Genomic DNA, 27,372 nt, shown 5'->3' on the forward strand with positions numbered 1-27,372 from the left:
GAGAAGCATTACCTTCCACGGTCAGAGTGTGGGAGAAAACCCACCGAGACAGACGGCTGAAGGATTATTTCTTCTTAAAAATCATAAATGCTGCTTCGACTGCTATGGCACTATCATTAATCACCTTTTGCCCGCCTGCTTGGAAATGCTGGATGTCTCAAAGGTAGAAAGATTGAGACCGTTCTCTCAGGATGACATTTTGAGGGCAGCGAGAAATGAAGCAAGGCTCTCTTGATTCCTTTTGTAGCCTCTTTAAAGGCCCAACAAAAGCCTAACCATATAGTAATTACAAAAGCACACACTGGCACCTAAATACTGCATCATCTAACTTTGTCTTGCGAACCTACAAACTATGCATCGATCTTATTTGCATTACATTACAAATTTTCAAATTCCTTTAAAAAAGAATTTAATGTAGTGTTCTACTGCATTTTGCATAGTATTTATTTATTTGAACCACCCACATCAATGGCTTTTGCATCATGTCTCTCCTACACTGTTTACTTTTTCATCACTGCTGCACTTTACAAACGGAAACGTTAATTTCATTGAAATTTTTATTTTGCATACACACTATAAACTCTTGCAATTGGTGGAAATGGTGGGTTGCCTTTAAACTTTCAGATATGGTTAAAATTTTACTTTAACCCACTTATGAACAAGAGGAAAATGGAGCCCAAAAAACTGAAATGACTGAGAAATATGGCATTAGACTAAAATGAACCAATTTTTTTTTTTTTAATTGTGCATTTTGAAAGCTGCAAATGTTACTCTTGAAAAGTACATTACAGCGGTGGCAAGAGAAGCATGAAATGAAGCTATCCAAAATGCTTTGTGTCAACCTTGGTTGTGACAGTCTGTGACAAGCAATCTGTCACCTGCTTTAGATTCAGGCTTAAATATTTCAACAGCCTTCAGGAAAAGTGCTGAAGTGGCTCAGAGTGGATTCTACTGCTGAGCAATTAGAAAAGCCGACTAGTCAAATAAAGAAGCCGTAATGGTAGCAAAACGCACTAAAGGCTGAGAAATATTTAAAAAAAAAGAAAACAACCTGAGGAAATATGTATAGAATAAAAGGGAGAACTTTTGCAACTTCTGCATTAATGCAGTCATTTTGCAGCCACCACTACAGACTATATAGATATGCTTCAGAAAAAAACCCAAAAAAAAAACCCACATAATATAGGTTAAAGTCAGATTACTGGATGTACAGTTCAAAGCATTAATGATGTAGAAATATGGACGATTCCCTTACCTGTTACTGATAACTCAGTAGTCCTCCTCACAACAAAATTCCCAAATGGTATTTCACAGGTGTAATTCCCAATGTCATCTTCCCTCACTTCTTTGATGGATAGTGTGTCCTTTCTTCTCTCGATGGTTTGTCTCCACTGTTTCGGCTTGCATTCCTTTCGTTGACAAAGAAAAAAACACAAATGAAAGCAAAGAACATGCTAATATCAACCATATACATCTGTGGAGTTTTCTTTTGTCCGATTGTAGCTGAGACTTGTGGCCTTTTATATGGTGAACAAACTCCTCACATCAAAGAAAATAAAGACTTTAGAAGGTTGTTTTAGTATCTAGAAGTTAAGTTGGTAATATTTACAGCAGATAGATGTTAGACCCTTTTAGCCCAGCGGGCCCGGTAATAATGCCTGCTTTTTTTTGTTATGTATTTATAGAAATGACCAAAAAACATGCATGTGGCGTGTCATCCACATGCCTTTCAAAATGTGGCTTTAACATTTCCAAAACATGTTTCAAACTTATTTTACAAATACTTTTTGTTTTATAGTTTTAAAAATCTGTAAACCAGGTTTGTTCCGCTACACGTTTGACTGATGATAGGGATATGTGTCATAATTATTTTGCTTTTTTTTTTTTTTTTTACAGAAGTTTCTGATTCTAATTGGTTTTTAAATTTTTGTAGAGTTTTGGATTTCTAATTCTTGTCTTTAATAAAATATCCCTGTTTGGTAAAAAGAATTACACAATTTATCTTATTTTCTATTCAGTGTGGTGATATTATTGTGTGTTTAATGGTAAATTTTAATTAAACAATGGCTAAGTCTTAGAAGCATGGGCTTTGCCTTATCCAGAAGGTCTTGAATAACGTAAATCAGCATATTTGTCTGACCAGATTCCCTTTTATGAGTGAATGTGAGGGACCAAACTTAAATAAGGATAAAAGGTGTTCAAACATTGGAAAAAAAATTCATTTAATAGTGTCAAAAATAGTCAAAGGCTCAAAAGCAATACAAAATAGCTTAAATAATAAATAACATAGATTTAGGCCCAACCCAACAGAGGTCAAACTACTGATAAAGAACAGCAGCTTTAATAGGGGTGGAATAACCTAAATTTGCCACATTAGGGAGGCACAATATAACAGAGAAGCAATAAATAAATAAAAAGTCCATACAAAACTAAAACAAATTAAAAAAAAACTATAACTTAGCATAATAATTGAACTTAAGGTGACAAAATAACTAAAGTAAACTTAAACAAAATTCCCCTCTCAGTTCTTGGGAAAGTGGTTTGTTCCTGGCTGCTTCCACCTCCAGCTGATCTGCATTTGCAGAATTATGAAATTACACAAATTTTGTTGTGGAGGTAGAAGGATCCACCACAGTGAGAAAATACATTTGGCACAATTTGGCCACGTTTGGCACCACTGTGCCCACTAAAACCTTTCTGGAAGAAACATGCTTCAATTTATTCAGTCCAAATTTGCTTGAGTTGTATTCAAGACATGGATCTATAAATTCCAAGGCTTCAGAATTTCAAAGGAGTTTTCATGGTGTTTTGCAGTGTTTATTTTGGAAAAAAAATTAGGGAGAGAAACATTTTTTCATCCATTTAAAATAGTGGTTCCACCAAAAAAATATTCATCAATGCCATTCTATCATACAAATACAAACAATCGTACTTCCAATTTATAGTTTTGCAGCTGTACCTGCTTTACATTATATATGGAATTTTAGGCGAAATTTGCTCCTAAAACCCTCAGGGCTTAAGGGGTTAATAAAAAATTAAAGACAATAAAATAACTGACCATCAGTTCAGCTAGTTTTTACTAGTTGACAATAAATAAATTAAAAAAATAAACTTTTTAAGTTAAGTATTTATTATTATAAGGCCAGTTTTACTAGCCTGGGTGCCATTCCGAACTTAGTCCCGCCCACAATGTTTGAAGTCGGGAAGTTTGGTCTGGCATTGCTCAATAGTAGCGGGAGTATGCTCGCTCAATATCTGGCGATCCAATCAAATTGTCAGGGCGGGCTTTATACGATGATGGACAGATGATCAACAGTAACGTAATCAACCACGTCACCAAAGCACGCTTGGGTGACAACAACAACGGCTGCCGCTGGAGAGTTGAGGTGTGTAGATTCTGCTATTAGCTCTGTTCTAGAAGATATCGACAGCAAATAAATTTTTTTGCAACACCCGCAAAAATCGTTCACGCTCATCTTCTTATTCTAGGCATGCAACTGCACGCTTTGATTTTTGTTGACAACAACTATGCCGCTTAACATACGTCACGCACTCCGTTGCTCTTATTGGTTGTAGGTCTATCCAATTGAGTGCAGAGGCATTTTTTTTCCTGGTTCGTTCAAAACACGCCCCATAATCACAGCTCTATGGAGCAGTATCAGACTCATATTCTGACTAGAATTGAGTAGGACTACGTCAGGCTACAGTTTTACTGGTTTTCACCTTTAAATTGTTCAATACAAAAAAAAAAGTTACTAAATTGTAACTGGAGAAGTATTAAAGTCTTTTGGCAAACCAAAGTCATACAAATAAATAATACTTATAATACCTAAAAATGCAGAGTAAAATATTTTAGGATTTGCCATAGATCTCAGGGAATCATCTAATCTGTGATGCACAGTAAACAAGCAAAGCAACAATAATCTGGTGCTCATATAATTAATCTTTCGTCATTATTTTCTCAGGTATGTTTTTCACATACATAAAAATATGTCGAATAGTATTTACCCTGGAAATGCTTAGGGCCGGATTTATCAAGATCCAATTTTGCGTGCAGTAATTTGCGCTCGCAAACTGGAATTTTGCGCGAAGGGCTGAACCATGGTTTGCGGGTGATTTAACAAGAGTGATTGCGTAACTGGTGGAAGGTGCAAAACTGTTGGAGACGCCCTATTTAAATGATGGTTTTTCGCGTTTTGTGGTTTGCGGCAAAGTAGTTTGTAGTCTGTACAAACTAGTGCATTAAGAAATTTAAATCTTACAGTGACCCCCAACAAAAAAAAAAAAAAAAAATATATATATATATATATATATATATATATATATATATATATATATATATAAAAATTGGCAAACTTTATTCCCTAAGGTGGTATGTGCTGCAGTAAAAAAAAAAAAAAAAAAAAAACAGGGGTTTTGTATTGGCCTGTGACTGTGGATGAGATCTCCGCAGCATTTGGCACGTTGCTCCACAGGCGCAGGGGGAGAACCCCGACCCCGTCGGACAGCACTTCTGAAAAAACGAGATTGGGAGATCCCAGCTGTCGCTGCAACCGTACGCTGGAATGACCCAGATGCAAAAAAGTGCAATGTTGCAAGGAGTTTTGTAATATCTGGTATTGCGTGGGTCCTCCTTGTGGCTGGCTCAAAATCCATTCGGAGTTCCCCCAACAGCTCCAAAATGGCAATGCTGGATAAACGATATGTTTTGATGATCGTTTCCTCGTTCATTCCAAAAATATTCACACGGAGTGAAAAAATGCGTTCTCTGCGTCTCCTTGCTTCATTTCGATGTCTCCTTCTTGCGACAATAACCGCTGCCATGTGTGCGCAATTACGCATACAGACCATTTGCACCTTCTTTTGAAATGTGTTAAATATAGAGTCAGATACCGTTAGCAAAATTGCGTTCAGGTTTGATAAATCACTTTGTGAGTGCTAAATAAATATATTTACATGTTCTCCTCCCACAAGACGCACTTTTGCGTGTAAACGCCCCATATTGCATATTCATTGCAGAAAAAGTACTAAATGGATAAGAGGCTCTATTTAGCACGTTTTAAAGACCAAATCCTTTTAGCACGCTGTTGATAGATCAGTTTGTACATTTTTTAGCGTGCGCAGTGAAATAGCTCACGTTTTTATACACGCAAACCTTTGATAGATCCGGCCCTTAGTGGGGGATAAAATGCATTTGTTGATTATTAAAAACGGGGTTTTAATACATTTTGGTTTAACATCCCTATTAGTAATTCTGGTTTTGGTGGAAAAAGCGAATTTGTCATGAGCAGTCATGAGCTTAAATTCAAGGATTAAAAACTTTAAAGCAGAAGTGGAGTTTGCTTTTATCAACTTTATGTTTGCTTGTTCCTGCAGGGTTATCCAACAGTTTACTGGCAGTAATCACTGTTTTCATCAGAGTTATGTTGGGTTTCTGACTGTTATGCCACTTGACCAGTAGGTAACAAAATCTTGCAATTTACACACAGAAGTACCGACAGAGGATCTTGAGCTACAAAAGCCAGGTTTTCTTAAGCACCCTTGCCATCCTTTCTTTTTTTCAACTCGTTTGTTTCACTTTCACCTGAATTAACATCTAAAATCACTTTTTTCAGTTTTTTGCACTCAATAGCAGCTGTATTGATGCTGCAAAAACAGATTTGGGGGGCTTCAATTAATTAACTTCCTTACTTTATGACCGGGGGTGGGGGTAGGTCAGTCACCAAGAGGAGGTAATGACAGATTCTATTTGATACTGTATAGCAATGGAATTGCTGTTTATTTAAATGTATAGCCAAGATAACATTTATTCTATGGATATGCATATAAAACCTCTGAAATATGGTTGGGCCCATTAATCCAGTCTCAGTTGTTCATCCTCATGTATGCGTTTCATTAAGGTCATGATGTGGTATTAATAGGACAGGTATTTATGTTTTGCACCAGATACCAACGACTTGTAAATTCTTTGTGACTGCTTATATCTTAGACAAACCCAAAACTTTATAGTTAATCTATAAATTAAAAAGCTGTAAGACAACAGTGACTCAGAACAAAGTTTTTTATGATGTGCTGATTTGATGAATGGACAAAAATAGTCCCGTGTTTGTGTGAATGAACCGTCCTTGAAATGATAGGAGCTGACAGTTGTTTACTACTTCCATTGTGTCATCGTCACATTTGATTTTAACTTGAAAAGGGACAGACCATGAATGGATCCCGAGCTCCAAAGGGTGTTGTCTTACTTTTGTTAAGATGAAAGGAGACGCAGTGTGACTGGGTGTTTTTCTATATCCTTCACAAAAGTCACCGTCTGTCTTTGCCAGATCAGATATGACTCAACATCATCATCTAATTGTTTCTGGTTATGTCTGGTTTTAACAACAGATCTTCTGCGAAATATGCCCTACATGTGTACGTGTGATGCAGTACGGCTTGATAAATGGAGGGCTAAGCGGATCTAACCAGAGCATGGAAGTTGTGCTTACACTAGTAGGGTTGTATGCTTACTGACAAGGCAGAAAAAAGCAAATTCAAGGTTGGGTTAATTACAAGAACTGCAAATTGTAGAAAATTTAACAATTTAATACTGCACTGCAAAGACAGATAACTAGTTTTTTTATATTTAACCTGTTTACGAGGTGGATACCAGAGCCCATGCTATGTGTGCACAGACACGGAGGAGTTCACGGGGAACATGTCACTATCGAGGACTAGGACCTTGCGGAAAACTACAGCAGCTCAATCTGAATATGAAGCTGAGTTTAGACCACCCACAAGCTCCTGACTGGCCCTCCGTCTTTTCTTCTGTGATTGGCTGTCACCGCTGTCACTCCTGAGAAGCTCGCTTTACAAACAGCTGATACGCCACTCAGTCAGATCTGTGATTGGATGGTGACAGCGCTGAGAAAGTTGAGGAAGAAAACACAGAAGATCTACTAGAAAACACTCTGAACTTGTATAGAAGAGTTATATTAAAAAAATACTTTCCCACACTTCTGAAAATCAAAATTTCGCCCATGTATGTGTGGAAAGAGTTGGAGGAGAGTTTCGGCCTCAAGTTTAGGTGTTCAATTATCTTGTCGTCTTGATAATTATATGTTCGATGGATGAATGGCTTCAGTTGTTACTATAATGCTCTCCATTTACTCGCCGGTCTTCCTTCCCAACCTCACCTATGGTCATGAAATCTGCATCATGACCGAAACAATGAGATCCAGGATACAAGCAGCTGAAACAAGGTTTCTCCACAGGGTGGCTGGGCTCTCCCTTAGAGACAGGGTGAGGAGCTCATCATTTGGGACAGGCTTTTAATGGGTTAAAAATATAAACATTTGACTTTAAAGTAAATTAGTAAATTAGTGATAAACAATATAGATTATTTAAGCTGTTAGAGGCGATTGTTTTTCAGCTTAGCATTTGGGTTGATTTCAAGTATAATTTAACTACTTTTGCCAACAGCCACAAAAGTTTTCCTCTAGAAACAAAGTAGTCATCAAAAAGCTATTATTAATACAGTATTTTATACATTAATATCTGCTAAATTGCATCTGATCTGCTCCTCCAACAATTCTGAAGGCTGACATAACGCATGTTATGTGGTCTTCTTTTAAAAGACCAGAATGAAAGAGTCGTACAAATTCCGCCACGTACTCTGTGAGAACCAAGAAATTTGTTTTTGTTCTTCAGATGGCAAGAATAACAGAAAAAGTGAGTTACCAAAGTGCATAAGTGGAAAATCATCTCTGCTTTTTCTCAGTAGTGTCCACCCGATTCCTGACCAAACACACTCGTTCTCAGAAACCCTGAGAGATTTTTTTTTTATGTTCAAGATGATGTGATGGGAGCAAGAAGAGACAACTCTTAAGATAGACTATAAGGACAAAATTACATAATTTTGCTGGCCCAGCTGTGGGAGTGAGAACAAATTTCTCACTTCTCTTGTAGTTAAGTACATACCGGCTTTACAATTGGGCTTTAGGAATAACTATGAGTTTTTGTGTTGGTGCAGATAGTGTTTGCTGATTTCTAAACCTCCCATATTGACTAAGTCTAAAGCTGAAGGAGAATTTCACTTTAACACATATTTTCATAAAATTTAAAAATTGAAAATTGGCTACCATGCAAGTCTATCAGTCTTTTTTGCTAGAAGGCTTTATTGACTCTAATTCAGTCTTCTTACCTTCTGCCCGAAACATTCCTTTCCAGATATCGGGGAGTTAAACCTTTGTGATCTTTTACAAATGATTGGATGTCAAGAACGCTTCGATCGAAAATCTGGAAAATCCAAATGATTTAACCATTATCATGGTTTTATTTTGTTATAAGAAAACGTGTGAGTGCTCTGATCAATGTCAAAACTTAGTGGTAAAAATATTTGGTTTCATATACTAGTATTTGGTGTTTTTACTGGTGTCACCAGCGTCTCCAATCTCCAAGTTGTGTCAAATGCTTTTACTTAACCATTTGACCCATAGAATAATAATGAAGCATTTTAATGGCCACAAAACTTTTATGAAGCAAGTATTTTCCACTTTTTTTTTCAGAATCAGTGTATATAACAAAATGTTACAATTATAAATCTACATTAACAAATAGATCTATAAAAAATTGTGAAACTGCTGCTTTTCAAGCTAAAATAAGCACCAGTGCCTTATCTGAGCTGTTTTTTTTTTGTTTTTTTTTCAGCCTTAGGTATTGTAATAAAACTAAATCAGCATCCAAACTTCAAAAAATTAGTACCGTTGTTATTATTCAGCTTTGAGCTGCGCGCATTTATCCAGTCTTTCACTCCTATGCAAGCCGGTAACAACGCTCCGCTTCATATAACCCAGCCATGTCTAGTCTTTTTTGAACCCTTACTTCATTGGCTACAAAGCCATACAGCCCACGTGATCTTAACCAATAACAATAGGACTCTATGAGGCGTTATATCGCTCTACTCGGTGCATCATTGGCTGACAGGCAAGCAGCGTTTGTGAGACTTAAGTGACTGTCCCTGACTCAAATCACTTCATACAAAGATGCGGACATTTTTGCCTTGTAGGGAAGAAGACGATGTAAAGAAACATACCAAATATCATGGTCTAACAACTGAGGAAATAAGTACCCGGTGGGTTTGGAGAGGTTAATCATCATCTGTGGGGTCCCTTAAGCTTTTAAAACCACCCAACAATTTTAAAATCTGGGAATATGAACCAGGCTTCAGTCTGTTTCTTTTGTTTTTTCCCTATAACGGATAAAGGGGAAGAGAAGATGCCTGACCATCAGTAAGTTGAAGGCTTGATCCCAGCCCCATTTCTGCCACACAGCATTGAGCACTTGGGCAAGGCACTATTCCGGATACCCGTCATTATGTCCATCTGTGTAGGGTGTATCTTCATTGTGGGTGCAATTGGGTGAATGTGCTATTTGAATAGTTGCATAGAGTAAAAGAAAATTACTTTATATGGAATTTATGATTCTTTGGGAATATGGTTGCCCAATTACAGTACATGTTGCAAGGATATTTCTATATCATTTAGTATCAAGTCACTAGTTAGTGGGAGACCGTTTCCTCCACTTACTGCTTGGAAGGATTGGAATTTGGAATGATAAGGACTCAGGCCAACAGTAACCAGGTATTCAGCACACAATAAAAACAGCCCTACAGCACAATGTGATTTACTTACTCTCTTTCTGTATCTCTGCTCATGCAACCATGTAGGTGGGGAGAGAAAGGTAGGTACAGGATCAGCTCAGAGCTCTGAGATTTGGGGCCACCTGAGGCAAAGAAAACTGGAGCATGGTGGCTCTGCCTGAGAATCTAATCAGCCACCAGTAAAGTGAGAGCCAATAACTGGAGGGTGTGGAGCCCACAGTCATTGTCTGCTATTTTAATTTAATTTCTGCAGGAGAGCAAAGTGATTTGGCCATCTTATCCAGCAGACTAACATTTGATAAATTGGTCTGCAAGCTGCACCTAACAGCTCTGTCAAAGAGGCCTGTTGGACAGAGAGGTTCTTCTGGGGTGAGTTACACTCTGATGGCTCGCAACTCCTCATTAGTAGGAGGATTAGGGTTAGATCAAGGAAGTCACAAAATATCTATGTATGGAAAATTAATATCCTTTATCGATGCATTAATAATTTTGGGTTTGGGAAGCCAAAATTCTTGTACCTTTGAAGACAGAGAGCAGCTTCCATTTCATTATTCAAGTAAATTTATAACATGAACAGAAGACACTTAAGTAAAGCTGGATATGGATAAGAATAAATAGAGGAGCATTTTCTTTAAAAGGACATGAACATCTTTAATTTCTTTCATGGATTATTTGTAGCATATGTTTTTCAAGTCAAATAAAGCTAAGAATGTGATGTTAAGTTTGATTGTGATGTCAAAATACTCATTACCGTCAATGTAGGACCCAACTGTTAAAAATAATGTTAAATATTCTTATCATAGACATAAGTAAACTGCTTGCATATTTCTGTCAGCATATTTGACTGCTCTTATGCTGCATTCAAAGCAAATGCAATTCCTGCAACAAATTAGTAGAACCCTATCTAGCCTGACATAACGGCAACAATAAGCATTGCTAACGAAAACCTCCATTGAATCTGCTGCTTGCTGGTTCCACCTCAATATGGCACACCTGGTTTTATAAAGAGAGTCGCAGTGTTAAATCTACTTTGGAAAGCTGAACAAAGCTGCTGGCGTCGATGTCCAAAGGTTCACCAGATTCTCCAGAGATGGAAACAGTTTGGAGCAGTGACGTGCGGTGAGGTTCATAGCTGGTGAGGCACTGACGTCATCAGAATCAGATTTGCAAATAGATGCATAGATTGACAGCAGTTTACAGGTTATGTTTCACTTCTGCATCCTTACACATACGTACAAACTGTAGCTCACAAAACACACATTTCCTTAAAAAACAAAACAAAATAAATGTTATTACTGTCTTACCTTTACTTATAAATGAATATAAGTCCTCCTTATCTTCCTTCAGTTTTAAAAGTCTCTCTGTCTCAATGGAGATCACTGCCAGGGAAGAAAGCCTTCCTTGATCCGTCCTGTTCCTGCCTTATGTTTTCAGTCTCTTGAGCACCCCCTGCCATGAGGCAAGAGAACTGCCTGCCTCACCTCGAACTTGTTCTCTGCCGTTTATAATCGCTCATTACACGAAACACGTTACACAAACACAGTTGGTGACAAAAAGCTCTGTACATTATATACATAAGCCAAATTATTAGAAATAAGTTCACATATTACATTTGTTTAAACCATTTTATTGACGCCGTACAGCAACATGCTCTCTCCGCTTTGCAGCCAGCGCAGAGCCAGGGGTTGCGCAATCCAAGGTGAGGCAGAGCTCGCTGCTGCCTCACCGGCATCGCTTCCAAGCATTTGAATGGGAAAATAAGAAAATTCAGCGATTTTGAACAAATAAAAATCGAAATTGGTGAAGCTAAATGAAAAATGAATATTTTTTAGTACAAACCACCGGATGAATATAACAATTTAAATTACTTTATGATTATATATTTTCTTTCTTTCCATGATGGCTGGTGAGGCACTGCCTCACCTGCCTCCCCTGACCGCACGTCACTGGTTTGGAGAGTACCACCACCTCCTCCAGGTGCTGCGTCTGAGTGACAACTGCTTTCAGTGGTACTTCCGTCTGACCAAGACATAGTTTGATTTTAAGGATATTTAAGTACTTTCAGTTGGTCACAAGCCTAACTGTAGATATCTACATCCAATCCAAAACCAGCTTGGGTTTTTGGATCATCTATCATTCCTCCTCTGGAAGACAGAGCTGTGTCTACGTTTCTACTATTTGACCCAAAATATCAACTTCAGGAGCCAGCAACAATACTGGGATTTCACTGTCCTAACTGAAGATAATTTTGCTTAGATGTTGAGTAAAAGGATGCTAACAAATAAGAAGTCCCTGCTCCCAGCAATGTGATCATTTCAAAAAGAACATCACTACCAACTATAAAGTATGGTGGTGGCTAGGGTTGGGCGATATCTCAAAAAAACGATAAACTAGGCAGTTTTACCTGGATAACGATAATGCACGATAAATGCTCTATCAGAAATAAAGGAACATGCAGGAAATGCAACCAATCTATTTATAAATTATTCATTTAATAGATCACATTACATATGACTTTCACAGGGTTTAAACAGGAATCAGTAACTCTAATTTAATGCTTTTCAATGCTCTTTTAATGCTCTTAAAAATAATTTTAATGCAACAAGTACCCATGACTCATATATACACAGCGAATTCCTTCTTCATCTTTACTGTCGGCAGGCTGAAATTCCTCAATTTCCATCCACTTATGTTGAAATTAGCATATTCCCCATTCTACAGATTTTTCTGCGCCTTGAGCTTCTTTTCCGAACATACGGCTTGACGATCAGCCGGAAGCAGTTCCGGAAAAACATATTGCGATATATTTGCAAATATATATATCATTTAAGAAATTGTGTTTATAATTTTTTTTTTTTTTTTTTTTTAAATATAAAAAAATTGTAAATGCCAAAATAGTCACATTTAATGAATTTTAATGCCAATTCAGGCCTTGATTTAAAAAATAATAATTTAACGACTTTTAATGATTTTTAATGACCCACGGAAACCCTGTTTCAATTAAATATTAAAGTTTTGTACCCATTCAAGAATGTGAATGTGAATTGTTTAAGCCTGCACACCGTCTCTCAGAATCGGTCTGCTGCACGCTAAACATTGACAACGCACTCTCAGCTTCCTCTCTGTTCTTGCTCAGCTCCACAGGATTAACTGATGTAATTTCGTTTACAGTTGTGTTAGACGCATCTTCACTGGGCTCATTCGTCTTTCCCTCTGTTTACGCTCCTGCCGCAATATAAAAAGCAGAATTAAGTTTGTCTTTTACCGACATGGCAAAATTGTCGCCGGTTATCATAGCGAATGACGATAAGGATAAAAATCCAGTTTATCTCGAAGGTCTAGTGGTGGCAGTATCATAGTCAGGGTCTGCTTTGTTGCAGTTTGTACAATGTCGACAGTGTGGTCAAAAATCGACCAATTCCAAATTTTTTAGCTTAGGCCTCAAAGTGACCGGCAGCTGGCAGAAACTTTGACAGCAGCAGCTTTAACAATCTTGAAAATCTGAGCACAATGTTTTTAAGCCAGGTTCAAATCGGCAAATTAAACTAAAAAGATAAATTGGCCCAGCCATATCAAAGTGGTTAAATATGTACTAAAATTAGGTTATAAAAATATCTCTTTTCTGATACCAAGTATGACATGTTACTTTTCAATTAGCAAAGGCATTACATTTTTAGCACCCACACCCAAGCACAATTGTGCATCTTAATCTTGTTTTCAAAAAAGGCAATAATTCACCAATAATAAAAGGATAAAATAAATAAATAAATAATAATAACAATAATGATGATAATAAACAAATTAAGAGTTCATTATCAATGGAGAAAAGGTTGAAATAGCATAATGAAAGGTACAAAAACACACAGTTTGAATCGAGTATCTTTTACCTTGTACCAAACTATTTTAGGTTCCACCCCCGGCTGTATGAAGTCTTCAATGTCAGGGCAGGTGATGTCTTTATTTTTGCTTAATTCTGCCTTCTCGAAGAATCTCATTTTTGAGTTGTAGCAAAGATCTGTGTCGTTTTCGGCCACCAAGAGAGATATGGACACCTTCATGCAGTATGTGGAGTTCCTAAAATGACAAAGAAAAAAATAAATGGTTAGAGGGAAGAAAAAGGGATTATACTGAAACCTTGAAAGGCCTCCAAAGCAAAGAGCTGTGAGGTAGGCTCTGAATCACAGCTGTGAGTCACTGAATAAAGCACAGTAGAAAACGACCTTCCTATGCAAAAACAGCTTATTTTTTACATTTGGGTCTGTTTTTTATATTGAGGTTTAATTATTTAGAAAATGAGCAATCTCAGATTAAACAAATGCTTTAGTGAGATGATCTAAATATATGTAGCATTAGATTTTAATTGCAGATTTTTTTATGTGTGTGGAGCAGGATGGTTAGCCAAATAAAGGCTCTTGGGAACTAAAGTAGCTATTGTTTTCATGCTTGCAGAGTCAGGTATAGCAACAGAAAATGACCTGTTCCTATACCTATACCTGTTATTTCAACTGCTCAGGTCATAAACATTAAGACAATTTAAAACACAGTGCAGAGGTGGAATAAAATTTAATGAAGACCAGTGTTGTTTTCGTCAACGATGATGTAACAAAATTATTTTGTTGATCCTCTTTTTTTTCATGATGGTAATGACAACTGACGAGCTAAACATGGATCTTTGCTGATGAAAACTTGAGTTATTGGTGTGAGTTTTAGTCGACGAGACCAGACTAGATAAAAGTTAGAGGGTTGTCAGTCAAACATTTAAACTGCATCATTGTGCTGTAATCTACTCAGCAGTATCAGGCATGCTGCTGCGTCCTGCTTTTAGCATGCAATCCAACTGCTGTGCAGCGGTGCTCATTCTGCTTGACCACAGATGGATCATGGCAGCAGCGGCGTAAAAATACTCCAGAATGTTTCCGGGTGTCTGACAGAACACTAGTCACTAGTTAGTCCCTTCATTTGGATGGGATTAAAATTATTTCAGAAAATAAAGTAAAAAATCTTGGTGTTTATTTAAATCCCATATCAAAGAGGTTCCTATAATATTCTTCTTTCATCATCACATATCATAATGACTAAAATGTGACTAAAACTAATAATAGTTTCGTCCTGATGGCTGTCAAAAACAACACTGCTGAAGACTCCAGACTTTACAAGCAAACTGCTCAGATTATAGCTGAGATTCATTACAGGGTAGAATACATGTTTGATATTGTTACGGATGTAAATGTTGTTTTTTTTATCTCACATAATGACAGAATTAAAAGGTATTTAATGGTTTTGCTTTTGTGCAGAAGTGGACAACAGGAGTTCAGTGACAAATAAGCTGTAGGGTAAGATATCTGATATTAAGAAAAAAAATCGTATTCCCTCCAACCACACTTGTCCTATACTTATGGAACCATTATTTACCCTGCACTTGCTGCAATTGCACTTCTGGTTAGACCTAAACTGCTTTTCGTTGCCTTGTACCTGTACCTGTGTAATGAAAATAAAGTTGAATCTAATCTATATGGGTGCACCTGTGCTGCAAATTCTCTAGATATGCTTTTAGGAGATACTTCTAGATTCTGTTGTAGCAGGTGTTGTTTTTTAACATCTACAAAACATTGAAAAGGTTTTGCATTGGATGCATGTCATCTAGTATGTTGCAAAAGGTAAAACTTTCTTTACTGTGACTGTGTTGCATCACCCGGAACAGTTCTGGAGGCTATTTGGAGACGTATATCAGAGGACTGGAAGTGACTCCATTATCTTGCTTTAAGCTTTAGAAAGCCTCATCAATTCAGGCCTTAGGTCTCAATCAGTTAAGATGTGTTATATCCTTCATGTTGTCAGTGCTAATGGAAATTTCTGTTTGTCTGAAGTATCTATCGCAACTGTTTAGAAGCCATTGCCCCCTCCTCAGGTCAAGTCTTTAATAACAGATTAAAATGATTTTAATCAAGAAAAAGGGTGGCCTTCTGAAATTCAGTACTGCAGGGGGAGGACTGTGATCCCGCCAGTGTAGCTGGAGGAAGGTTGCCAGCATGAGGATGTGCAGAAAACCCCTGCAATCAGGAGATTACAATTTTTTTCAGGATTTTTTCAGAGATGATTCTAAGATAATTCATGTAAGAATCCCAGTCAGTGCAAATACACCATCTATTTATAATTTTTTCATGTATTCTATAATATTTGTAATTATTTTACAAGAGAAACTTGTTCGAAACCACTAAATCAATCAGACTAAGCCCTCTCTTGTGTTTGTGCAGAGGTTTGTAATAACACTGACCACATCTCCTTCAGGCTGAAATAAAGTTTGAGACTGGTGCTGCTGCTTGAGCAGTTCTTAAGAGAACGCAGAAATCAATCGCTGCATTGATTCACTGTAAAAGTTGTGCTTTTTGAAAGAGATCAGAAGCAAATGTTGTGGATAAATCCAATGGAAGCACCTTTTCAGTGCCCAAACTGGCTAATAGGGCTGTTACAGTTCACAAGTACTCCAGGCTAACTGCAGCAAATCCCTGCTGGTTTAAAGACCAAACAAATTGGCAGTATTTAGGGAAAATCTCACTGCTAATTTTCCAACTAAAGCTGGTTACACAAATTGAGCTGAACCAACAAACAATTACAAACATGTTAAATCCTTCCATAATTGTGCTGTATTAACGGCCTTGTGGATTAGTATCGCGCATGCGGTTCCTCCCTACAGTATCAGCTTTAAAATCCCTCGCCCCTCTGAACTGGCCGGCTCTGCTTGCTTCTCTTACAATAAGGGTGCTGCTTTCATGGAGCCCTGATGCAAATCTGACATGATGTGGAGATTATCCCAGACAACTTCTACCAGATGGACACCTGTGCAAATGAGATCCCACAGGTGCGCCCTTTTCTCTGTTAAATATTCTGGGCAGCCCTGATAAACTCGCAGCTGGATGAGAAAGACAGAGGAGCATAATTGTGTCATCTGCTTCGCATGAGTGATTGATGGTGTGAGCCAACACTTTGTCCTATGGTGCCTTTGCAACATCTCACATCCATCATGATGCATTTCGAGGTGGAAGAGCTGGGCGATCTCTTAGCTATTCTCTTAGCAGAAGGAAATCTGTGCAAAGGAAAAGGAAGGTAAAGGATCCCTTATTCTGGAAACTTAATTGCATCCCGTGCAGTCAGCATTTTGTGAACCCCGCTGTACTGCAGTTACAGTTATAACAAGCCAGGTGACACCGTGGCGTTAATGGGTGAGTGTGTCACTCCGATGTGTCAAAGTAAAGCAGATATGCAATTCTGTGGCAATGATGGAGAGCGTCCTGCACACATCATCCCAGAGAGGCGTCAGGCTGACAGCTAACGGATAGAGCTGGAGGGCAGGCAGAGGGTTTGAGATGCAATATGCAGCAAATTCTGTAAAATTAGGAGGAAAGGACCAGGAAGGAGTTAAACGTACGGTTCAAAGCTTTGTTGGTTCAGGCTTCCTGTAACATATGCATGGGATTTTGCACCAATCAAACTTACATGAGAACATGTTCTGGAGTCTCTTCTCATCTACAAAACTAACTGACAACCTGCTACTGGAGGCTGAAACTGAAGCAAACCTCCCCGTTAACGCACTAACTGTTTCAATCGGTATTAAATAATAGGCAGCAGAATTGATTTGATATTCTCCTGTGAATCCAGGGCACCTGGGGGGAAATTAATGAACTAACTTAATGAAGCTCTTAATTAAACCAACTCCTCCCTAATAGAAATAGAATGATGAAATAATTGCTTATTAATTATTGCAGCTGACTTTCAAGTAATAATACTACAAGAGAAGTAAGAGGTGTAGAAGTTAGAAGGCAACAGAGAAAAAGCTTTTCTCATAACAATATTAATTAAAGATGTCTCGATGCGATATTGATATTGGAAATCATTCAAAACTAAATATGGGAATAAATAGGCCTGCATCTAAAATTATCAATACTAGCTGATAGAAACACTGCTTCTGTTTAGAGTTTATGTAACCCATTGGCTAATAATATATGGGTTATTTGCTGTAATTGTTGACTATTGTTCTGTTTAAATAACATGACCTATTAACTGATATTGAATCGGGTTATCATCAGTATCAATAAGTGCTCTACATTGAAATATCTGTATCGGAGCGGAAACAGTATAGTTTAGAACACCACTCATCCTCCTGATACCCAAACTCTTTCCCCCTGACGGCCCTTAAAATCCAGTGGAACGAGTTCCCTTCAAGAGAGACCTACTAAAGGGGATGCATCTGTGAAAATAATGTTAGAGTAAAGTACTAAATAGCACGATGAACACAGCAGAAGAAAAAGAGGAGAGAATATTCAAATATCATGGATTATCACAATATTCCATGTTTAAGCGTCTATTGTAGCACCGTTTTGCATTTTCTATATCTGCTTCTGTCTCCTTAAACCCCAGACTGCCTTGGCAGACGACTGCTCACACAAAGTCTGGTTCTGCTGGAGGTTTCTTCCTGTTAAAAGGGAGTTTTTCCTCTCCACTGTCACTACAAGCATGCTTAGTGTGAGCGATTGCCTTCCAGTCAATGAGTCGATGCAATCAAATGTTTTTTTTTAGATATAAAACTCTGAATAAGTTTGACTATGATCTGGTGAACTGTAAAGTGCCTTGAGATGACATGTGTTGTGAATTGTGAATTCATAATTTTGATGCCTTCAGTATGAATCTACAATTTTCATAGTCATGAAAATAAAGAAAACTCTTGAATGAGGTGTGTCCAAACTTTTGGTCTCTTATGTATATAAATACACTCAGCCATTCATTGTTATCTTCATTGTTATTGTCAATATTAAACCTTAAAGCTTAAGCGCTTAAACTAGAAATGAACAAAAGCTAAAATTTATAATTTATCAATAGTAGTGGGTTTCTAGATCCAGCACTATAGACCAACAAATATGGTCATAATTACAACCTATTTGTACATTCAATAAAAAAAAAAAAAAAAAAAAAACAAAGAGTAACACAATCATGACATAATTTACTTTTTATTCTGACTGACTATAGCTCCAGCCTAAAGGATAACGTGGCAAGGGAAAGAAAGTGCCACGATGAATCTCTTTTATAATATTTTTAAACACTGAAAGTAACAACTTTTCTCAGCAGAAGTGTCCGATAGTAAATATAGAAATAATTGCTCACATGCTCAGTAATTAGATTAGCACTGTGCAGTATGGGGTGCCAGGAAAAACAAAAAAAGACGTATTATAAGGTTTGTAAGGATTTCAGGAAGGAAAAGAACTAACATTACAAGAGGAGAAGCTTTTTTATTAGAACAATCATAACATCTTTCCATTGACTTTGACAGTTATAAATATTGGCCTCTCTTTCTAGATTTACACTCACATTTTAACCTGTTTTGATTAGTTTCCTTCCATAGTAATGAGCAACTTAGTGTTTAATACAAAGGCCATAAATTTCTAATCAAAAACATTTTTACCTTAAGTTGAAAAATGACAAAAATACAAAAGATTTAGGGGTTGGAATAATTATATTTCTGTTATACAATGCACAGCTACCATGATACAGAGTCGGTTGCAATAGCTTCTAGAGGTCTTGGCCTAACATGACTGGCTACATAAGATCAAGATAACCCAGACTGAGATAAAGCTGGCCCTGTTATCCTAAATCAGTATCTCATGGCTGCTTCATTATTTATGGCTGAGGCGAAGGTCATGTTGAGCAGTGGGTAGACTAGGGCTGCTACCTGTGGCGCCTGCTCATAACTCACCTGTCAGCTTTAGCACCAAGCCCAGGATGATTAAGCACCCTGGCTTCCAAAATCTGGCTGCAGGCTAACATGGTCCTACTTAGCCCCTGTCTAAAAGTGTGGCACATGTCTGCAATGCTGGAACAAGAGACTCTGTCCACAGTTACGAACTATCCGTCTCCTCACAGTCGCTCCTCGTCTCCTATTACTTTGTCTTGATCCTTGTTTCAACTTGTCTGGCTGGACTGGTCTCACTTGCGGATAATTTGGCTTTACTATATTGTAAAATCCCAGACTTGCAGCTGTCAGAACAGTTTTTCCTTACTTTCTTTTGTGTTTTCCACAAGTTCAGAATGAAGACAAAAAAAGAGATAACAATGTCTAAAAATTATGCAATATTAAGCATAGAAATCAAAGTATTTAGAAATAGAATGAAAATAGTTGGTATAGAAGAAAATCTGATTGACTAATTTTGAGTTTCTAAAAACTTTAAAGCTACAGTGTGTAATTTTCAGCGACATCTAGCGGTCAGACTGCAGACTGCAGCAACATGAACGTCTCCCCCCCACCGCTTCTCCCCCCCAACAGTACGGCGAGCGTTACGGGACAAAATGTCTTCCACGACGTCCGCATCACCTACCTTCTCAAGTGATGAGGTTTGTTTACATAGATAATTTTACAGATAGTATTTCATTAGTCTGTGTAGGGTATAGATTTCATGTAGACTTAAGATAATAAATATACCCGTTATTTTTTCTACGTCGTTGTGACGTTTTGGTGAGCTGCTTTGCATGGTGATATAAACAGACGAAGTAATTGTAGTCATTAGTTTAACAGCGAGATTGTGTTCGCTGGAAGAATATATATTCCCCGTTTACAGAGTCCAAGTCTTGTTTGTGGCACGGGGGTTACAAGGCAAGGAAGAGGGAAAGGAAGAGGGCAGAGAGGCCGGGGTGAGCGTGCAGCTGGGGCCAGGCGAGAGATGGGAGCCAGCGGGGTGAGAGCAGAGGAGGAAAGGCTTGAAGATCTCCAAAGGAGCCGGAGAGAAGTAACCGAGGTATATATCCAGAAAATTATTTTACAGAAAATTACTGAATCATTACCTGTGAAACGTCAGGGACGTTGCTGAATAAGTATACTGGAGAGTAACAGCATCATCACGCAGCATGTTATTGTTTTAGACAGGTCTGAGCATCCTGTACTCCAAAAACTGCAGTGATATTAGACAATTGTGTGTATAGGATTAATTACCTGTCCAAGAGAAAACTGGCAACTTGAGCGTCACTTTGAAAACCTTTTTCCTCCATCAGTGACTTCCATCGTGTAAATGCCGTGCCAATGTTGATCCGTGTTTTTTGTCGTTTCTTTTCACTCTTGCGTTTATTCTCGTCGTGTTTCCGCTTCTTAGATGACGGGGGTTCGGTGTCCGCCGCTTTTCGTTGTGATACAGAGTAGGCATGATCCTCCATTCGTCTGATGTTTGGCCACACAGTGCCAAACAGTTTGCAAAGTCACTCACGCCTGCCGCCTTGTTTACCTTTCTTGTTACCGAGGCGCAGTATACCTGCTTCTTCTTCTTCTTTGGTTTCAGGCAGACTAAACGCTTCTCAGGCATAATACTGCCATCTACTGTTCAGTACCGTCTCAGTTCATCTCTCTCAACTTGCCGTAGTTATTTTCGAGCGTCATGGGAGATCTCGCAATCGCTAGTTTGTTGCCTCTGCGCTGCCGTAGCGCAAAGATGTCAGCCTCCATGGCTGCGAGACCCGCTCCTATGTAATTATAAATAACGAATTCTAAGGCAACGCAAATGTTATGGTTAAAAGGCTGAGCTCATAGGTGATGATAAATAACATAGTTATGTATAATATATTAAATTTCTGAATTTATATGCCTGTAATTATTACACACTGTAGCTTTAAGATAAGTTTGAGATTAGAAATTGATCAACCTTTTCTTTCCAAGCTTCTAACTCATAACTACAAGTATTTGTGACAGTATTTTTACATCCATAGGACAGACTGGCCTTACAGCGGTGTCTATCTTTAATGATTTCATTCCGTAAAAGTAAAAAAAAATCCACTGGACTTGGTTTCCAAGATTTGAAGACCTTTCGCCACCTCTCCAGGAAGCTTTCTCAATTCAAATGTCTGGATCCGCAGTGAGTTTGAGTCTTATATAGACAAGGCCTTGTATTGCTTGGAAACATGCAAATGGTAACCGATGAGTGGGTCGTTTGGTTCCATTGTTGGCCTGTAATATCTGAAACCTGTCTATGATTCTAAGGGTCGTTCATTAAAGGGGGGGGATTATCGTTAAAGGGGGGAATGGTCTCCTCTATTGCAACAACACATTATCAGTAGGGTAAAACTAACCTGTCTCACGACGGTCTAAACCCAGCTCACGTTCCCTATTAGTGGGTGAACAATCCAACGCTTGGTGAATTCTGCTTCACAATGATAGGAAGAGCCGACATCGAAGGATGTCTATGACCTGGATGACTGAGAATCTTCATCAGCTTAATGATTTAATGTCCCACTTAAGCATACCTGCATAGTCTTGCAAACAGCTAAAACATTAGGAAGTTTAAATTTTGCACTAATGGCTTAAGATTTTTAAGGTGTATCAACCCAATTATTTGCCAAGACAGAGTCATGATACAAAACAATGAGACTGCGGCAAATCTACAACATATGAATAAAAAACAAAATGTGAAACAGTTCCTCAGTAAACTCCACAACAGACCACTGTTTCTCCCTGCTAAAAATATAAAATGCAGCAAATGTTTGTTGTTAAACCTTCTTTCATCAAGAAGCAAGGCTTCAACCTCCTCTGAGCCTTTCTTAAGTTGTAATACTCAAATTGTCAAAAGTGCTTCTTGTGTGCAAATGCATTAGGCAGTCATTTTCTGTTCAATGCCTTAAGGGAACTCTTTTCACATTCTCTGACAGTCACAACTCATCTTTATGCTTACAACCTGATTTCATAACAAGCATAAACAATTTGTCTTGGTTGTTATTCTCTTCTACGTCTGTCATGACCTTATTCATCGGTCTCCAAAGCCCTCTGGATGTAATGAGTGAGCAGTCAAACTGCTACGCATATCAAATGCAAACTATTTGGTACCAGCCCTGCTGGGCTCTTGCACTCCAAAAATGGCTTGTATTAGTGAATAATATATAAATAAGTCTTTCTGTAGGAGTTATCATCTTGCTCTTGGAAGATCATTGTACTTTTGATTGGTTAATCTGTTTTATTTAAAAGCTAATTAAGCATATAAGAAAACTGAAATGTACAGTATGTAAAAATATTGAGATCAGACTTTTTTAGCTAATGCTTTTTGGTAAATTGTAGTTCCTAAGTGCAAACTGTGAATGAATGAATTATATAACTATAAATCAACACAAAAATACAGACACCAGACTTTACAATGACAAACACAGATGTCTCTGTATAGAAAGAATTTAATGCCAAACCAAACTGTGTGCAAAAAAACTCAGAAACGTGAGTAAGAGGAAAACAGGAAGCGTCTCAAATAGCGGAACACCTCACTACTATGTAGTTTAACCAGTCTAACCTTACCCTATGTAGTGCAGCCAACAGATCTACAGCAGCTCTGAGATTCCACCATGTCAGTATCGAACAAAATCTCCACGTTTCAGAAACCATGATATAAAATAATAAGGTAAAAACATCAGGGGTCCACAAGTCTCAAGGTGTCCTTATCAAGTGATTGATGTTATGAAAATATTAAATTTTTCAATGAATACTGAAGAGAAAAAGTACATTTTCAATCAGGATGTTGTTATAAAACATACTTAATTAAAAAAAGTAATTAAAACTTAATATAAAAGCTGGGTATGAACTGATACAACCAAAAGTTCCAAAATGTGCAGCAACAGTTAAATTAAAAATAGCTCTTTCAGTTTTATGAAATTTTAATGAAATAACCCTCCCAACTTCCAGCTACTTCCCTATTATTCTTTTACCCTTAGGATCCAGTCAAGCTGTGTGAGTTCTCCTCTATACTGCGGTTTGACTGACAGCTGTGGTATTGCAGATGTCTTCGCTTGCAGCTCTGCTGTTCACAATCCAATTGGGAGGGAGGGGATGGAGGGAGAAGCTGAGCAGTGGTGCCAGAGTGATTGGGCTTGGGGAATGGTATTTCTGACATTTGTCTGGCAGATAAAAACCAACATCAGATATGAGGAGGAGAAGGTCAATGTCCCTACTATCAGATACCGATAGGTTTGGCATCTTGTCTGATGACTTCCTCTGCTTATTTTGGACCAAGAGAGCAAGGAGGCTAAACATACGGCCAGGCAAAGGAAAACCCTAAACACAGAATGTGAAATTGTGTATTTCTTGAGATTCATTGATATCAATAACTTGAACCCCAAAGGTTTAAGTTAAAAAAAAGAACGTACAGTATTCCACATGGATCCAGGAACAACATACATCACGGTTTTCTTCTGCAACATCTATGGCAGCCGATTTAAACGGAGTCCCTCATCAGAACATGGTGCATTTGATTTTAGTCAGTGGAGCCATTAGTTAAATTAAATGAAAAATAGGAGTTTGAGGCAAACATTTGCTCAGGAACTAATCAAGATTGATAAGCAATCATAGAACTAATACACTGGAAAGACATTGTTTCAATTCAAAACCTTGATGGGTCAATGATGAGAAACTGTATGGTTTAAAATGAGAGGACCTCACCAACAGTAAGGCATGGTGGTGGCAGCATAATGGAGAGACTTAAATTTGTTTGAGAAACCGGTCCTTTGCAGAAAAACTGAGTAATTAAAAAAGAAACCCATCTCCAAATAACCAAACTTTCAGTTTACCCCTTCTTCTGTTCGCTTGTATACTACAACCTTGACATGCCTCTCTGCAGCAATGCAAGCAATGCAAATAGTATTGCATTAACAGTTCTGTAGAGCTATACTGCATCTAATTAAAGCAGTGTAGCAGTTCATTCAGGTGTTAAAGACAAGGGACACATCTAAATGTTTCAGGACAACAGTGCCTGAGGTCTTAGATTTGAAACCACTGCTTTAAACCCTAACTAGTTGCCAACGTATTAAGCACTAGTAAAGGGTTTGCATACGCTTACAATGAGTATAGATGCTCTAAATAACATATACAAGCTGTTCTTTTTCAGGGTAGAGTAGTCAACCATCCTAAATGTGTACTAGTCCTTTAGAAAGTCGCACCAAGACTTTTATTGCCACCAAAAAGCCGCTGTCAGGCCATCGCTGAAGTCAGCACTGCAGCAACTGTCAAGCACAGTGGTGGTACTGTAGCATTATGATGAGGGCCAAGTTTCCTTTGAACGATACTGTAAGATTGCACCAAACATTAGAATTACAAAGGAGGGCTACCTCCAATTAGCCTTTATTACATGTTGAAACATGTTGATGATTCTTTAAAAAAGTACATTAATGAAGCATGGGTTGTATTCCCCATCTGGTTTTGAAATGGATGGAATAGCCAACAAAACACTTGATTCCGAAAATGCATTGTTAAATATTTACGAGTTAATCATTTCACTGAAAAATCTACATTCACTAAATGAAAACCCATCATATACCCCTTTCCCACTGGCCGAAAAACCAGTTTCCACCCAGGAAAAATTGGTTTCAGTGGCAGTGGGAACAGCTTACTGATGTGCGTCTACCTGGGGTCAAACAACCCGGCTCTGATCGGCATGCTGTGGCAAACACTAGAGCTGTGTTGACCCACTGAATTACATGATACCATTAAATGCAACACACAGTGACAGTTGCGTCTAGTCTAACAATTCGTCAAACGTGGCGCAGCACTGGTCAGGGGTTCAGAGTAACAAAAGAGCAAAACAATAAAGCACACTTATTACGCCCTGCCTTCCTTACATGTTTTGCTCTTTTGTTTACTTTCGTGATTTCTGAAACAGTCAGAAAAACAGCTGCGGTGAGACAGTGGCCATGCAGCTCTCCAGGGAGGGGTTAAATATGGCTTTTTGTTGCCAGTCATAATGGAGCCAATGGGTATTGGCTATTGGGTAGCAGGTCGACTTATGTTTGAAAACCACACTTTAATGTGGTATTTTAATGTGTGAGAAAGAGGTTATAAAAACTACAAGTTACAATGTTTTGGGTTGAGTTTAAAAAGTTGAAAGAAATTAAACTGATTTTAAAGCTAACTAAAGCATCTCTAAAATATTTCTTTCACACAAGTTTTAATATTCATTTTGCTGTGGTTGGAAGAGTGCATCCTTTCTCTTCTTGACAGTGCCATTGTAGTATCAGACGTCCACTGTGAATACCTGGCAAAGTTCACACAGCCACATCACAAGGCTGAATAAAGCTCAGCGTGAAGGTTGCCCAAGCCCAAACGGCAGCCCCTACATCATCAGACAATGGCTGCTAAAAAACAGTCCACATTAAACCACACGGAGCACACTAACAGGCTGTCCAAACAGGGCTGACGGAGCACTCCTCACTATACAGGTGTAAAAAGAATACTGAACTCAGAGGGGTATCATCAATAACTCCTGACTGGGAAATGAAGCTGCTTGGTGAATCCATATTACACCTTTAGAAGCGGAACCCACAATTAATGGCAGTTCCTTGGTTCTAAAGTATTCTTCTTCCATCAGATCCTACTTTAACTGCACATTTAGTAGTCAAACAGTGATTGTCACCTGCTTTCCACATATCGGCATCCCTTATATAGCCTCAATAGGCTAAGCTACAAAAATGTATCACAGGGTTCCAGATCATTTTTCATCCTATATTTCAATACTTTCCCAGGCTCTGAAATTTAAATAACTGTAGTAGGTTGGGCTGATTGTCTAACCTTCGTCTGGATCCCCTTATATATCCTTATTTCCAGAATCTATTACACCAAGGCTTCTATATCTTCCAATCAAATCTAGAATAATCTGCATTGGTTAAAAAAAAAAGACGTAATTCATTATCAGTTTCTAAGAATCAGTTTAAAGTCCTGGAAATAAGGTGTTATATATGCATTTAATTGTTGGCCCTCACTATGATTTAAAGCCTAAAACAAACAATTAGTGTGGAAATAAACTTGACGTAAAAATAACTGAGGGAATTTTATTGGTGCTTAAAGCCCCTTGTATAACTAAATGGGGTTATATAGTATAAGATATAATTTTGCAAGGAAAAAATTGGCTCATCCAAATTTGGAAAATATGTCATAGTCTTCCAGAGTGTAAAGGGAGCCCTTGTGTTTCTTTTCCCATGCTCAGGACAATACAAGTGTTGGAGCTATTTATTCTTTATTTCTTTATCCATTTGAATTGTGTTAATTCCTAAACTTATATATTTTTTGTATTATTTACAGACTTAATTTATAGGTTAATTGTTGCATTTTTGTGCATCTATTTTTTGTTGTTTTATTATTATTTTTTTTTCTTTATTTTATGTAAAACAGGAAGAAATGTGGGCGGTCCACTTTCTATAATTGTAGGAGCCTGGTAAGGACCAGCAGGCATTTGGGTTAGGGGCCTATGGGTTTTTACCAGTGCAAGAGAGGTAACAGGGCAAGGAAAGTTTGAACTCTGTAATGTGACAAAATATAGGAAATAAATCAACTGAACATCTACAAGTTTGGACTTCCACTTCTTTTGCCTGCGTCAAGAAAACGTGACCCCAGTGCCTATAGTGGCTTATTGGAATTTTATTGGATGTTTGGTTTGACAAACAATTGCCACTACAATCAAGTAAAAACCCACCTGTGGATCAAGTAAAAACACCCTGTGGAACAAGTAAGGAACCAGCCCATGGACTAAAAGGAATACCTCATCAATCAACATGCTGGATTTATGGATCTCAAGGATTCCCTTCAAACAAAAGGTTTTGGATCATCTTTGATTAAATCAAGCGACTCGATGCGTCAGACTTGGATGGACACGTCACTCATTCATCAAGCTGGTATGTGACAATATTGTTCAAGCTATAAAGGAAAATAGTGAAACTACTGGAGTTTAAAGACATTATTT

The 27,372-nt window shown here is 37.9% G+C and overlaps 1 protein-coding gene across 2 annotated transcripts in view; it reads right to left on the reverse strand.

Moving 5' to 3' along the window:
- Positions 1 to 27,372, reverse strand: part of LOC119783697 (interleukin-1 receptor accessory protein-like 1) — a 399,178-nt gene that overhangs the window by 208,316 nt on the left and 163,490 nt on the right. For both annotated transcript variants that reach the window (XM_038285371.1, XM_038285439.1), the window contains exons 4-5: positions 13,528 to 13,714; positions 1,256 to 1,409 (exon numbers count right to left, since the gene is read on the reverse strand). In XM_038285371.1, the coding sequence (XP_038141299.1) occupies positions 1,256 to 1,409; positions 13,528 to 13,714 (341 nt within the window). The remainder of the gene's footprint in view (positions 1 to 1,255; positions 1,410 to 13,527; positions 13,715 to 27,372) is intronic.

This window comes from Cyprinodon tularosa, unplaced genomic scaffold (assembly GCF_016077235.1).
Source record: "Cyprinodon tularosa strain WSP-4 unplaced genomic scaffold, ASM1607723v1 ctg1, whole genome shotgun sequence".
NCBI classification, from domain to species: Eukaryota; Metazoa; Chordata; class Actinopteri; order Cyprinodontiformes; family Cyprinodontidae; genus Cyprinodon; species Cyprinodon tularosa.